General features: G+C 34.6%; 1 protein-coding gene across 1 annotated transcript in view; it reads left to right on the forward strand.

The window, feature by feature from the left end:
• Positions 1 to 16,497, forward strand: part of LOC106890047 (exocyst complex component 1) — a 56,240-nt gene that overhangs the window by 3,129 nt on the left and 36,614 nt on the right. Inside the window, exons 2-10 of the mRNA XM_014945615.1 lie at positions 1,068 to 1,201; positions 2,032 to 2,162; positions 4,248 to 4,407; positions 5,736 to 5,923; positions 6,838 to 7,065; positions 7,310 to 7,442; positions 7,637 to 7,746; positions 12,453 to 12,602; positions 14,353 to 14,458. Coding sequence (XP_014801101.1) covers positions 1,078 to 1,201; positions 2,032 to 2,162; positions 4,248 to 4,407; positions 5,736 to 5,923; positions 6,838 to 7,065; positions 7,310 to 7,442; positions 7,637 to 7,746; positions 12,453 to 12,602; positions 14,353 to 14,458 — 1,330 coding nt within the window. The 5' untranslated portion in view covers positions 1,068 to 1,077. The remainder of the gene's footprint in view (positions 1 to 1,067; positions 1,202 to 2,031; positions 2,163 to 4,247; positions 4,408 to 5,735; positions 5,924 to 6,837; positions 7,066 to 7,309; positions 7,443 to 7,636; positions 7,747 to 12,452; positions 12,603 to 14,352; positions 14,459 to 16,497) is intronic.

The raw sequence follows: 16,497 nt of genomic DNA on the forward strand, positions 1-16,497 counted from the left end.
GCCACTCAAATGACTTTGATGTACTACTTCTTTAAGAAAGCATTTTGAGGAGGATACTTGAGAATGTTCTCATAACATGGGATCAAGTACGAATTTAGAATTTCTCTTATGATACCAAGGGAGGAGGGAGTGAGGAAGCCTGCAGGGACACTGATCCAGAATCAGATTGATTTTTCCCTCTACCAGAAAAGAATTAGGATGTGTATATGGTACACCAAGACTCAAAAATAATAATTTGTTAAACTTGAAATTACAGCATCTGGGTGGTGGATTGAATGACTGCAATGGCATACTGTATCCGGAATATATTCCAGAAATCTTCCTGCAAAGCAGGGAGCCACACCCACTTTTTCTCCCTTTAAATGTTAGAAATTTTCTGTTTAGTCTGCCAAACGTATAACCTTGATTTGCTGAAAGCATCCTGAAAGTTTAATTGCCAGTTTCAGTATATTTGCTTGAAGGATTCTGGGCTGTGTTTCATTTAAGGTCATTACTGTAGTGACTTTAGTTTTACATTCTCCATCCTGTCAAATTTCTGTTGTTTTTTTTTTTTGTTCACCTGTCTTCATACAGATTTTTACCAGATCCACAGCATTCATACCCAATCTAAAATTCCACTACTTAGTGAGAGAATCTTTTTTTCTTGATTCCTATTACAACTCCTTTTTTTTTGATTGTTTCAATGCATCACATTCCACTTTATTACTAAGAAGTTTTTTCAGCTCTTTTCTTCTTCTTTTTTGTTTTTTTTTTTTTGTTTCAGTGCTTCACATTCCACTTTATTACTAAGAAGTTTTTTGTTCTCCGTTAAATTAGGCAGAAGGATCATCCTAGGGTTGCTAAATTACAGTTGCCTAACTGAAATAAGATTGTAAGCTTTATCTTAGACTTTTTCCTAAAGTGGGCTGGTCTTCTACCTATCTGTCATGCTTGTCTAGATTAATGATTCATTAAGTTACCTGTAAAATTTAATTTCAAAAAACTGTAGTTGTGGTAAGTAAATATTCTTTTTTTGGTAGGTGTGTTAAATGTTCCTGAATGTATTATGACTTCTTAAAATCTTTCAGCTGAGAGAAAATGACTGCAATCAAGCATGCTTTACAGAGGGATATTTTCACTCCCAATGACGAGCGCTTGTTGAGCATTGTGAACGTCTGCAAAGCAGGCAAAAAGAAGAGAAACTGCTTTTTGTGTGCCACAGGTACATAGTAACACCACACTGTGTTTCTTGTCTTCACTTTTGTTTTTTATTGAGTTGCATTTGTCTTAGCTTTATTTCCAATATTTAATCTTGCCCCCTATAAATCAAGTACTTTCCATTTCTAATGGAGAAAATCAGTTGTAGCTTACACTTCCATTATTGCTCCTACTAACAAAGAAACAAACCCCTGTACTTTTATTCCCAGATCTCATTGACATTTGAAATGAAAGAATCAAAATTATTTGTGTGGGACCGGTGGGCTTTTGAAGCAGGCTTTATATGGTGCTTAAAAGGGGATTTAATAGGCATCTAGGCTGATCAGCCTAAATAAAATGCAATAAAGATTACTGGTTAGAGTCCAAGGCAGAGAGCTCTGGAAAGGCAAGAAACTGAACTGAGTTCTAATGTTCCTTTGAGTATTAAGTTACATGTCTTCAAAAAATTAAGTGTATCTGTCAATAAATTAGCTTGCCAGAATTTTTTTTTTCTGACTGAGAAATCTCAGAAAACATTTTTTATTCTGATTGTAATCTCCAGTTACCTCTGTGCTTTGTCAGTTATGTGGCCATGGTCTGAGGTCTGCTCTGTCAAAGAAGGGTCTGTAAATTGGGTTCATTACTTCACAAGCTGTATAGAGACATATAGCTGGTTGACTGAGACTTAAACTGAGCTGTGGATACTGTGGATTAAAATGTTCAAAGGGTCTCTTTTCGTCCAATAAATATGAAATCTCTCCCACTGATAATTCATTTCAGAAGCTGAAGTATAGCAGAAAGAGATGTTAAAGTAATTTGTGCATTTTGAAATTGCTGGTTTGCTTCTTTTAACAGTGACAACAGAACGACCAGTGCAAGTAAATGTGGTAAAAGTGAAAAAATCTGACAAGGGAGATTTCTACAAAAGGCAGACTGCGTGGGCGCTTCGAGATCTCGCTGTTGTTGATGCCAAAGATGCTGTTAAAGTATGTGCAATTTTTTTTCATTCAGTGCTCTGTTCAGAACATCCTTTCGGTTCCAAGTTCAAGTTAACTTCTTTGATACTGTCTGTTTTAAAACTTAGATTGATAGCACATTAATTAGGAATGAGGATGATATGTTCCTGTGCTGCTTATGCCTGCATTTTCTTCCAGTTTTTCCAAGAATATAAACCTGATAATCTGAGTATGAGTAGTCTAGGTATGCTTGAATAGCAGCAATATTCTGAATATCTGCCCTGTTTGTTGTTGTGATCTCATGGTGACTGTAAAGAGCCTGCGCTAAGGACCAGTACTTATTTTTTGTTTCTTTCAAGCCTTATGTAAATTTTTATTCCAAGCTTAGTTTCCCCTTAAAAAAAAAATTATAACCATCTTACTAGTAACGTTTTTTGCTAGGACACTTGGTACATTGTTAATGAGCAATATATAAGCTTGAAGGTGAGCTCTTACAATCTGTTCTCTAAATCATGACATTGACCGTTTGTTGGAAAGTGTACAGTCCTGACGTGGTGTTCTTTTTCCACAGAACAATAGGAACCCATTTTTAAGCATTTAAATTCATAAACTTAAATATCATAAACTTAAGATGCACAATACTTCACCCTGTAATGCCTGGTTTTATGTTCTTTTAACTGGTGGTTTGCAACCCATTTTTAAGCATTTAAATTCATCTGTTATCATAAACTTAAGATGCACAAACAGGTGAAAATACTTCACCCTGTAATGTCTGGTTTTATGTTCTTTTAACTGGTGGTTTGTAAGAATAGTGCAGGAAACTATGAAGCTGAAAATTCTTGTTGGCTGAATTTTAGATTTGTACCTAAGTACTGTGTTGAAAAATTGTTTCTTTCAGTTTAAGGTTCCAATTAGAATTAGACCCTTTTTCAGGGCTTTTTCTTGCTTAACAGAATTCTGTTAACTGTTTTCAGAAAAGTGCTGTACCATTCTAGTGATTGGTTTTGAAATTTTCTTTCAAAAAGCAAACATTGAATGCCAAACTGTCTCATTAAAATATGTCAGAATTAAAGTTGATAATCATGCTTTGGTTTCCAGATGTGATCCAGTACAACTCTTAACACAGGCCTTTTCTGCACTGGTTGTCAGACAACTCAAATTTTATGTAATGATACTCGTTGCTTAGAAATATGTGGTAATTATATCTATCAATTTAAGCTACAGAAAAAGACAGAACTGCTTTTATTGTGCTTCACAGGAAATACTATTTCCCACTGTGTGTGGTTTCATATGCAGCCTGCTTCTGCAGATAGTAGTGACAATCTAACTAATAAGTAGCAGCAATAGTAGTTTTTACAAAGTATATATAAGTAAGAATTTAACATGTATATGAGGCATTAACGTTTTTCATCAGAAGGAGGCTGGACCTTGCAAAATACTTGGGATATGATCTTTGAAACAGACTATTACCAGCTGCAGTCCCAACTGAGCTCATAAGTGGATGTAGAAAGGAAAGTGCTTTAATCAAGTGTTATCAAAGCAATGCTCTCATCAGACAATAAATCTAGTTAAACATACTTCCCAGACTAGGTTTTTTTACCATTAAAATCCCAAATGGGCTTTTCTGTCCTATTCAGTGCTATCAAATGCTGTCATATTTATGAAATATATAAAGTGCTCATAATTTTTTTCCTTTGTCTATTGCCCTAAATCTTCTCAAATCATATGGTCTATGTTGTCAGTAATTCCAGCTACCATTTTTAGTTTCAGAAGGCTAACACAAGGCATAAGTCATTCCAAGGACAGTGTTACAGGGCAGACAGAGCTGTCAAATAATTCTTGAAACTCTTCCAGATGTCTGTATTATGTGTTATTGTTGCCTTATCTGGCTTGACAAAATACTCTTCATAGTGTGGATTCTGTTTTTTCACTTTCAGTGTTTTAGCACCTTCATTAAGGTCCATCAGGGTGTCAGTATTGGTGTATCGGCTTGAGGTTGGCTTCTGTGCAATTTCATTTTTATCCTGTCATCTCAATAAATAAATGCATAAACAATCTCTGCTGCTCAAAGAGTCATTTGACTGTTGAGCATCTAACGTATCTCATCTTTTGCAGGAGAATCCTGAATTTGACTTGCATTTTGACAAAGTGTACAAGTGGGTTGCGAGCAGCACAGTGGAAAAACACACCTTCATATCATGTATCTGGAAACTCAATCAGAGATATCTTAGAAAGAAAATTGACTTTATTAATGTTAGTTCACAGCTTTTGGAAGGTAAATTTCTACAACTGTTTGTTAAGTATAATAATTATTGATTATACAGATATATATAAAAAAATAATAATCCTAACCCTGATGTTTTATCCTATTTGGTTTTAGTCTTTTATATTTTCTAAGTCTTCAGATAAACAAGGTGACCAGATAACAGTTTTTCTGTCAGAGAATATTTATAAGCTTATTATATTTCTAACACATTCTGTTTCTTGAACAAAATAAAGATCTACCTGCAAGATCGGGTACGTCTGAATGTGTAATGAACCTTCTTTTCCTCTTGTTTTCATTTCCCCTGAATGAATAAGAAAAATCCTTTAAAAAGTGATGCTTTAGTAACATGCTAAAGGTTATATGAGGTCTTATATTTCTAATTCATAAGCTGTGAAGCATGTGTTAAATTCTGCTGGGCCCTATTACAGTTTATGTGACTGGTTGCTGAGAAGGTTTTGTAACTTGTTCACCAATGCTGTATTAAATATTTTTATGGTCACATGATCTTGTAATAGTTAAATTTTTTTGGTAAAGCCTAGTGAGTAAGCATATCTCACATTGAGTTTATCACATGTGGTTCAACTGTTGCTATTAAATACTAGACTGGCTCGTGCAGAAGAACTTGGAATTAGAAATGTAAACCAGGGAGGACAGCATTTCTGTATTTTGCTGTTGACTGAAATTTGTTTTTAACCAACCTCTAACTTCTCAAGTTCGTGCAATATTAAAACATTCAAACTTACTGCCACTTAAAAATATACACACTGTTCATGCTTTGTCTGGCTAACATTCTCTGCTTCCTTTCCTCTGCTTTTCCATACCTTTTAATTCTTCAGAACTGCCTAAAGTTGCAGAAGGTGCGTAACACCTTTTTCTTTTATTTTGCTTTGTAAGCAATTTTTCTTAAATAATATGCTTTTCAAGATAACTTTTACTTATTCAGCGATACATTTTGTAATCAATTTCAGTGTGTTTCCCTTATGCTCTGTTTAGCAAAAGAGAGAATCTAACTTCTTCCGCTCTGCTAACAAGTCTAGCATAATACTATAATATATTCTGATGTTGGTTACATGCAATAAAGGAATGTAGCTATTTGTACGTTGCTTGTGTTGCATAATTTGGAAAACATCACTGTTCAGAACCAGTTTTGGAAATCTTAAGGAAGCCCGTGGAAGACTGACACTTGAAAAAAAGTGTACATAGGTAGAGGGTGCTTGTTATGGAAGTTGTTTAATGAGTTAATTTCCTTAAAGATAGTCGAACATACGTGAGTATTCTTAAAATGCTTGTGGCTTTCTGTACATGATAATGTGTTTTATTCCCCTTCTCTACGTAAGAATCCGTTCCAAGCGGAGAGAATCAGAGCGTAGCAGGAGGTGATGAAGAAGCTGTGGATGAATACCAAGAGTTGAACGCGAGAGAGGAACAGGATATTGAAATAATGATGGAAGGGTGTGAATATGCTATTTCTAATGCTGAAGCCTTTGCAGAGAAGTTGTCGAGAGAGCTACAAGTGCTAGATGGGGTAAATGTCTCTTCTAATGTACAGTGTGTTAGCATGTTGAGCTGTTTTCATTGATACTGACTACATAGTGTTCCTTGAAAAGGTAGCTCACGTGTTCTGCCGCGTAATTAAATATAAATATAAATCTGCTCCTAAGCAGAGCTACATCATATTGTCAGATTTTAAAGATCTTCAAATTTGCTCTTTGCCATGTGACTTTTGGGGGCAAGTCACAGGCTTTCAAATGAGGAGTTGAGAAGAAAAGAGGGAGGCATTCTGCATATACCACAGACGTTCATGTCCATGGATGTGAACTCCTATGCCTAAAATACTACTCTCTGTTTAATTAGGACCCTGGTTTAGTTTATTAACGTTGCAGTATTTGGCTGTCTGTAACAGTACCAGATTGTTTGCTGTTTTGATTTTTTAAACAACCGAGCATTCTAGAGGTCACTTAGAAAGCTTAAGGAGATGCAGGAGATACAGTCTTGAGGGAACTATCAACAACCTCCTCAAATTGTCAAGCTCTATGTTACTCTTACATTTTGAAAGTGGCTGTTACCGTAGCGATAGCTGATCTTGCAACAGAAAATGTGACCTTATCACCTAAGCTGTTTTTCTGGAACTAAAAATATTCCAGTATAGGAGGGATTACTGTCTGGTTTTTATTTTTGTGCAGATCAATACTTCAATTCTAAGAACTTGAGTAAAGTTTTGGCTTTATATCTTTTCTTTATGAAATGGTGTTCTAGACTGAGAGACTGGTGTGTTCAATAACACTTTAAATGAAAAAGTACTACAAGCTTATATTGGCTCTTTCCTAAAGACTTTTGGAAGGTGTTTATTTGACAGTAATGGAGACAGAAGGAGATATCAGAATGCTTTTGAGATAGAAAAATGTCTCTTAAAATGTTGTGGCTTCATTTTCTGTACAGGCAAATATCCAGTCAATTATGGCCTCAGAGAAACAGGTGAATATCTTGATGAAGTTGCTGGATGAAGCTCTAAAGGAAGTTGACCAAATTGAACTAAAGCTGAGCAGTTATGAAGAAATGCTTCAGAGTGTAAAAGAGCAAATGGACCAGATTTCAGAAAGCAACCATCTAATCCATCTCAGCAACACAAATAATGTGAAACTACTGTCAGAGATAGAGTTCTTAGTGGTAAGCATTTTCATTGTGTTTACTACGGTTGTTCCTGTCAGGTATAAAATTATTTTAGGGTGCTGCCCTTTATAGCAACCATATATGATGCTCATTTAAAACAATGAGTTTATTGTTCTGTTTTATTATTGCACTAACTTCAGTAAGTTTTTTATAGTGATGGAATTGTGTTTCTCATTCTTGGTTCAGCACAGCAAGCTAGCTTGCTTCTGGCTTATGGACAGTACTATCCATTGTTTTATAGAATCACATGGATTTGGCTAAAGGTCATATAAAGGCCCTTCAGGAGGGAGATCTGACGTCTTCTCGAGGCATTGAGGCCTGCACTAACGCAGCAGATGCTCTCCTGCAGTGTATGAATGTAGCTCTTCGTCCAGGTAATATTTTTGTTAGACTATAACCTAACAGACAAAATTTATTATGGTAGTGCCTTTATTGTATGTGCCTTTCCAACTAGTCTCAGATTTTGCTTTTGTAGATGGAGGGAATTGTGACCTCTGGTCCTTTTGGTTCCCACATGTGAGCTATTACTATATATTTTGTACTCTGTGAAGTTCTTTTTTGTTTTTAGGGCACGATATGCTTCATGCAGTGAAGCAGCAGCAGCAGCGGTTTAGTGACCTGCGTGAGCATTTTGCCCGGAGACTTGCCAGCCATTTGAACAGCGTATTTGTTCAGCAGGTATTGCTTCTTACTCTTTTATATGAAAGTTTTGGTCCCAAACTCTTCCTGAGAAGAAAAACAATCCACCTAAAATTGGACATGTTTGATGTAATCAGTAAATGAATGGACTGCTAGAGTCACTTCAGGCAGAGATATTACAAAAGGAAACCAAACTATCGTTGCCTACAGCAGTCTCTTGCATTTAAAAAAAAACCCTTCACCTTTATTTAGTGGGTTTGCTATCTGAATTAAACACATCGTGTGATATATAAGGATTTATTTTAATTGTAAATGTTGATTAATTAAGGAGAAAAAAAACATTGACTTTATTTTTTAAAGCATGTCAGAGGCTGAGAACGTTGGAGTTCTTGCTCTCTGAACTTCCAGGGCTGTAAAAAAACCCCAAAACAAACCATACAAAGTAAAACGTCTAAACATTGATTTTTGAGTCTTAACTTGAAATATTCAGAAATCACTTTTCTGAGACTTGTTTCCTAAAAGCTGAATGTCTTTTATAGCATCAGGTTTTTTTAATTTCTGTATTTTTTTATCTCCAATTAGTTTTCTAAGAAATTCCTTCACCTCTATAGCAGGTCCCACTCTATTTCAGTTCCAGTGAGTACACCGGGTTTGATGCAAGCTTTTCTAACTAATTTTTTTGAGCTTGACTTATCTAACTAGCAGCTGTACCTTTGGCTTTATGAAAAGAAATCTATCCTTACCAATTGCAGAGCAGCAGACTTATGCTTCTTCTCACTTCTAGTATTTTTATCACCCTTTATGCTTTGTTTTTCTGTTTGAGATAACATTCCTCTGATCTTATCTCCAAAAGTTGCTAAGAGGCAGATAGAGTTGTATGGAGGAAAAATATTTTCAGGAAATTGTAATATGTTTACAACTGTACAGGTACTGCAGTTGTGTGAAACTGTAATACTTGTAAACAAAAATAATTCTGTTTTTATATATATTAGCACAGTCAAGGTTTTAGAAGTTTTTGGTTTTATGTATTGGACTGTGTGCAGAAAATGGGATAGAGTTATACTGGGTAATTGCATAGAAAATTGCGTTTGTGAGTACAAGCCTGGCTTTTTATGGCAAAGATAAGTGCTTCCTACATTTTCTTCACTTTGCACAAGAATTCTAGTTCCACAGCATATTAAATTTTTCACCTTTAGTCTGTTCTTAAGAAACAGTTTCTCCTGTGACTTTTAATATTTTGGAAACCTGAGCATCAGCTATGCATCCTGGCCTCTAAAAGAGCAAGTAGGAGCTATGTTGTGTAAGTCCTGTGTAACTGCTTTCACAAAGTTGGAATACTGGACTTGCATATAAAAGTGACTGTTTAACAGAATGTCTTTTCTGATATTCTGTTCTGGGGATTTTACTTTTAAAAATAGTAAGAGATCACTATTGCTATGTAATACTACATGTATTGGATGAAATACTTCTAAAGAGACTTTTCAGTGCTATTGAGAATGCTATTATCAATTTGCATATTTTTATTTTTTTAAAATCTGGTACTAGTAGTGGCCTCACCATTGTCTTTCATACAAACTTGCCCTCTGAAAAGTTTTGGCCTGCTGTTAGCTCTTACCAGAAGATAAAAAATATGACTTTGCTGTAAGGTTAAGCAGGAAGAGTTCATTAATTGCAAAAGCTGAGCCCTCTGCAAAGCCTTTTTGCTTGTTGCAAAAGAAAAAACAAAAGTTTCTGTGTTTTATTTTGAGGTACAGATTCCAGTGTTGGAGGTATAACAGATTTTTGTATTATGTTACTAAAATGACCTTATTTTGTTAGTCTGTTGAATAAAATATAGTAATTTTTCAGTCCCATGTTTTTGAAAAGTCTAATTGTAATACTTTGTTACCTTTAACATCTAAAGAGTTGCATTATTTGTTTAGAATCTTGCTTTTAAAAAAATAAAGCACTGCAGAAAAGACTAAGGCAGATAAAGATTTCTAAATTAAAATGGCAAATGAAAATGCAATATTTCTAGGCAACTGCTAATACAAGCAAAACATATTCTGATTCGGAACTTGTTAGATTGAAAACTAAAGTTACATTGACATTTTAGCCTAAATATATTATCTTAGAAGTATGAAATTGTTCTTCTTTTAAAAGCAAACAAACCCAATGCTGTGATTCAAACTACTGTTTTAAAATATTAAGATGCTTCATCTCCTTTGTGTCAAATTGTGAATAAATCTTAAAAGTTTTAAACAGAAATGCAACTTTGGATTTACTGCAGTGTTAAAAACTGTTTGCAGTAACTAATACTAACAGTTAATGTAGTTGTCTTTACTGTGCCCTAATAATATTTGTTTAACCTTAGTGTGTGTCTATAACTTTAAAAAAACTAAATAAATCTTTAACAGTGAGGTTCAGCATTCAATTAAAAGGCAACTTTGGGATTTCTGCCTTTGAAATATGAAATAATAGTTTTAAACTTGGAAACTATGAAATAATTGAATAACAACTGTAAAGTAACAGTTTGTATAAATTTGGTAACAATTACATTGTCTATTATACGGTAACCAATAATATTGTATATTATTGTATAACATTTGGTAACAGTTAGTATAAATGTATATGCAGTGAGAGCAAAGTAGTCGAAGAAGGCATACCTAGAAGCTACATAATGTTTTAGAGCAGACTTGAACAGGATGTGATTTAGGATAACCAGAATGATTAGTCCTGTGGAAAAGTTGGCTTGGAGACAGAAATTTTTCTAGGGAGGGAATTTCTCACATAGCTTTATGAAGAATGCGACTACCAGGCAAAAATAAAAAGTTGTGTGTAATAAAGGGACATGAATAGATGTCCCTTTATTAGATGAAAGAAGCAATAAAAATTTGGATAGCTGAGTATTTCTTAGCAGTAACATGAACTACACTTTGGACTGACTTAGTTGAAGAAAGCTGTGAAAGCCACCAGGTAAATAAACTAATACACTGGAACATTAAAGTGCATGCTGTAGGAATGTTGCACAACAGGGAAAAAGAGAGAGATCCACAAATGATTTTCTATAGTTAGTTTTTATAAAAGCATATCAAAGATCTACTGAAAATACTTGCTACATGCATGCTGAGAAGAACACATGGTATTGAGTATGACCTCAAATTATATGTTGCAATAATTACACTTTACAAAGTCAACTTTCTGTTGGAGTCAGACTACGAGATTGTTTTTAGAAGGGAGATTAACATTGTGACCCTTCCCCATTGTCTATGAGAATAAATCAATGAAGTTGTCTAAGACTTGTTTCTTTGGGTCCATTTATGTCTCAGTTTATGTAGTTAAGAGAACAGGACTCTCTGTTCATGTTAGATACATAAAAGAATTCCAGCTTTATTCAGAAGCTGGCATGTTTGCATTGCATTATTTTGTAAAGGCTAGTCTTTTACAAATAATACCAAGACTTTCATCTTCATGTTTTTTAAGATAGTTTATGTAGTTAAGAGAACAGGACTCTCTGTTCATGTTAGATACATAAAAGAATTCCAGCGGTTTATGTAGTTAAGAGAACAGGACTTTAAGTGCACGTTCATGTTAGATACATAAAAGAATTCCAGCTTTATTCAGAAGCTGGCATGTTTGCATTGCATTATTTTGTAAAGGCTAGTCTTTTACAAATAATACCAAGACTTTCATCTTCATGTTTTTTAAGATAAAATCTGTGATTGTATTGTGAAAGCTTTTAGGGCTTTTTTAACGAAAGACTTGAACTCATTAGTACCCAGTACAATAGAGAAGGGTGAGCCAAAGTTACTTTAGGTTTGACTATGTGATCCAAACTGGCTTCTGTTCCAACTGAAAGACATGCAAATGCAGTTTTTTAAACTGTATTTTTGGCCAACTTGTCATATCCACAATGGAGCCATCAAGGAATCCTTCCTCTGTCAGGGACTGATAAACTGTATTTTCGGCCAACTTGTCATATCTACAATGAACTGTCAAGGAATCCTTCCTCTGTCAGGGACTGATGTTGACTGACCTGATAAACCACCCACATGTTATACTACAGGAGCTGGAGACCAATTAGGACAACCTTTTTGTGCTGCCATGGCACAAACTGTACTTAAGATTGAGTTCTGTTGCTGTATTTATTGCAAGCCTGGTGAAAAAGACTTTACAGAAAACTTTAAAGCCATTTTGAAATTAAACCCCATCCTCCCCTCAGTTAACTGAGGGCTGACTTCTGCTGCGTGGATGAACAGTGGTGTTACCTTGCTTGCTTCCTGAATTAACTAGGTCACCCGTTGACTGGGGACTTGAAATATCTTACAGTGTATGGGAACAATATCTTTAAAAAGAAGCAGTTATGGATTTTTTTTTTTTTGTTTAGAGAAGTAATATAATAATCTCTTAGAATTTTTCAGAAACAATTGAACACTTGTTGTTAAATCTTCACTCAAGTGTACCTTGCATTCTCGTGCAAAAAATGCCAAATTGACTCGCCCTGAAGGCAAAAAGGTAGAAATCAAGAGCCTCACAATGAACAAACTTACTAAGATGCATTATCTGCCACAGCTATAATATCTTAATGTCCGTATTATGTTGGGTGTCTTTTCAATCTGCATCTCTAGAGTTTGTTTCTGTGCAAGATATTTTGATGCTTTTTGTTTGTTTGAATTGCAGGCTGTCTTCAGTTTAAGTTTTTCAGGAAACTTCTAGTACATCTGTATTGTGCTTCCAGATTTACTTTAATGCTTTCTCTTCTCAAGGGTCACGATCAGAGTTCTACTCTTGCCCAGCACTCTGTTGAATTGACATTACCCAATCACCATCCATTTCACAGAGATTTACTTCGATATGCTAAGCTGATGGAGTGGCTCAAGAACACAGATTATGGAAAATATGAAGGGCTAACAAAGGTATGTGAAGTGCACAAATGACGCTAGAGAATGTACATAATATACTATTTTTTAAAGGCAAAAAAAATGCCAGTGTGTATGTGCATGTCCTTTTAATATTCCTTTATATTAAATTTAATTCACTGCTCCTCTTTTCTTGTTTCTCTTTGGAATAGGAAACTTTGGGGTTTTGGTATTTGTTGTGTACTGTTTTGTGTTTTTTTTTCCCCTCCAAGGTGCTATGCCTCTGTTCTGAGGTATCATAAGATATTAATGTTAATATTTATGTAAAACAAGTTTCCCATTTTGCAGTCTTAAGGAAAATAATTAAGCTATTTTCATGTTGATGTGCTTATTGCCTATGTGACATCTTATTTCAACAGGCGTTCGTTTCACTTGGGAGTATCAAAAACTTTAGAGGTCTCTTGTAAAGTACATTGAATAGGAACATTTTGGCTTTGTATATATGTAGCTTTTATCTACATGGAGTGAAAAAATTAATACAGTGTTTAGATAGAAGTCAAGGGAAAATTACAGAACAAATCTTTTATTGAAGTATTGTCATTTTTAAAAACTCAACTGTGGGAGATTTAAATTAGACTCTTAAAATGGCTTTGAAATAGTTGATTATTTTTTTTGGCCTTCAGCGTAAGGGAAACGGTCAATGGATGGTTGACATCTTTATGATGTAATAAAAAATTGAGAGACATATTTATCTATTATGTGTGCTAAGAACTATGGGAGATTTAAATTAGAGTCTTAAAATGGCTTTGAAATAGTTGATTATTTTTTTTGCCTTCAGCGTAAGGGAAATGGTCAATGGATGGTTGACATCTTTATGATCTAATAAAAAATTGAGAGACATATTTATCTATTATGTGTGCTAAGTAAAAAAAAAAAGAATGATCAGCAAAAAATTCTTGGGTGATCTTTGACAATAAAGTAAAATATTAGTATAACCTATGTACTAAAAATCTAGAGAAACCAGATAATCTTCAAACTTTTTTCAGTTGTTGCACATCTTTGGCAGTGTGGCAAACAAATTATTTTGGGATTGATTGAATCTTGTAGTAAGTGGGCACACAGTTTGTGCCCTGCCAAAGTTTTCTGGTCTTTTGTTTTCCTTGTAAGAATAGTAATAAAAGGAGGTCATGTACTCAGGAAGATGTGCAGAAGTGGCTTCCTGTTTGCTTTTTTTGGGGGGCATAGTAAGAGTCTGGTAAAAGAGGCTACAGAGATTGGTGTTGAATTTTCTCCATTTTAGCCTTGAATTGAATTCTATGGTGCTCTACCACTAGTAATCCTATTTATATGTACTGGATTATGTATCTTCCCTTACATACTCAGGAAGATATGCAGAAGTGGCTTCCTCTGTGCTTTTTTTGGGGGGCATAGTAAGAGTCTGGTAAAAGAGGCTACAGAGATTGGCGTTGAATTCTCTCCCTTTTAGCCTTGAATTTAATTCTATGGTGCTCTACCACTAGTAATCCTATTTATATGTACTGGATTATGTATCTTCCCTTACAGAGAAGTAGCAGTTTCTGATTGATGCTCAATGAACTCATTAGGAAAATGAACATAACCTGCTTAAGTATTGTTAATATATTTTTGTGCATGCTACATAAATTATATATATACATATGTATAGTCCAAACCAGTTTGTTATTTAGTAGAACTTATATACTTCCTGTTTATTAAGATATATTTAACTGTAATAGAACAAAGTCAATATGTGTATACCTGTTAACTAACTTTACATTTTTCTTTTAAGAATTATATGGATTATTTATCACGACTATATGAAAGGGAAATAAAAGATTTCTTTGAAGTTGCCAAGATCAAGATGACGGGCACAACCAGAGAAGGAAAAAAGTTTGGTAAGCTTCCAGGAGGTGCACATCTGGCTTTAAATCTTATTATTTGCTTATTAAATACTTGTAACAACACATAGGGCCAGTTTAATAATGGTGTAAAATTGTCTACTTTTGGCAAGGTGGAAGAAGTTGGATGAAAATTACAGTTGGTAAAACTTCTGACTTCTACAAGGCCAAAAGTAGCACAACTGAAATTTTGTGAAAATGGTCAAGATAGAAGGATAAAATATGGTATTTCTTAGCTTTTCAAATCTACACTCAGTTTTTAATAAACTACCAACCCTATTTTATTACTTGAGCTATCCCACTTTATTACTGGAACAAATTTGAAAAACCAACTCTTGTAATTAAAGGAAGCTTGGGCAGCACATGTGTGTGTTCCTTCTGCTATTACTTCTGCTTTTAAGAAGTATTGAGTGGATTTTGAAGAAGCTAGTTTTAATGCTAATTCTGCCTAAGAAAACTTGTTTATTTCACTGTGTTTTCAGTGGGATTTACCACTATAGTCTGAAACTAGAAATCGTACTTTGTTGACTTGTAGGTCTTTCCCCTTAAGACAGTACGTATTCCTTCCAGGATTAAATAGTCTAGTGTTAGTATAGCAGTGAAACTTTAAAAAAAAAAAATAAAATAACCTGAATACTTAGAAAGCGACAGTGATATAGGTCTATTTATATATTGGCTATTCTATATCTTAAAGTGCACTGTTTCAAAACTTGTTTAAAATATTTATATTTGCCACAGTTCACCGGTTTCCAAATTCTAAATTCAGAAATGATGTGTAACTTTAATTAGTAAGTTCTGTCAAGCTAATTTTGTGTCCCAAACTTATGCTTTGAAGTTTGATAAAGTAATGAAAGGGAGAGAGCAGGAGAGGGAGGGGGAGCTGGGAAGATGACTCTTGGCAAGTTGTTGGACATGGAGAGCAAGTGGTGCCATAATGTGGTGTTATTGGAGCAGTTAAATCCATAAATCTTGAAAAGCTATCTTATTACAAGAACAAAACACTTTATCCTAATACAAATTGCTTTCTAAAACATTCTAAATACTTTATCCTGGCAATTCTTCTGCGATTTGCTTTTGTGAGGAGACAGTTTTTGCAGCAGTTTCCTATTTTCTGTAAAAGTTATGGAGTGTTCAGTCCTTTTGGAGAAGAAGATCCTTCAATTCACCAGCATAAGAGCCGCACCTTGGGAAGGCTTTTGTCGTGCATTTGTGCAAACCTCACACTTGTTTGAACTTTGCATAGAATATTCAAGGAGGAGAGTAGCAAACGTTCTTTTAACCGATTCTCTTGGTTTGATTTCTGTTGTAATACTACATTTGCACAATCTTACAAAGAGTATGTTTATGTCTTGAGTCTTGCTGGTGACTGACTGATGTGCAAAACTTGATCCAAGTGCCCAGTCCTCTGAAAATTAGTAGGAACCAGTCACAAAGCCCAAACTGGAAGCTGTATCCAGTGGGGACTCTCCTAGAATTATTAATGTTATAAATGGTAATTAAGTCATTATGTAATGATTATCAGTAGCCATATATTTGAGGCCACAAGAAAATTTGACAGTGAATTAGATCAGAAAGTCTTCAGTCCTTACTACTGATTTTCTAAAGAAGGAATGCAAATTACATATGTTTAAAAAGCTGTTTCTTATATAAGCATGATTCATTGCACCATTTAAATATCAAGTTAAGTATTTATTTTGTAACAGCTTATAACGGTGTGTAACTTCAAAGGCTTCTATGTTGAAGGTAGTGGTTGTACTATTACTAGTTGCACCTTAATTCAAAATACATCACTTCTTAATAGTGAACTTTTTTAAGGAATAGTGTAGGTACATAATGCTCCAGTTGTACTCGAACACTAAAGATGACCTGTTTCCAAGCTGTGTTGGTGTGTGTTCTTGCCTTTTTTTTGTGCTTTGGGAATAGCACTGCTATTTGAATGCCTCAAATGGGATGCTGGGAGAATTCTGGCATTCTGTGCTGGCGCAAGGTTCTTTGTCTGCATTTTTATGGCAAAAAAAGATAATCTGGGTTGTGAG

Source organism: Calidris pugnax, unplaced genomic scaffold (assembly GCF_001431845.1).
Source record: "Calidris pugnax isolate Ruff unplaced genomic scaffold, ASM143184v1 scaffold58, whole genome shotgun sequence".
In the NCBI taxonomy this organism is placed as follows: domain Eukaryota; kingdom Metazoa; phylum Chordata; class Aves; order Charadriiformes; family Scolopacidae; genus Calidris; species Calidris pugnax.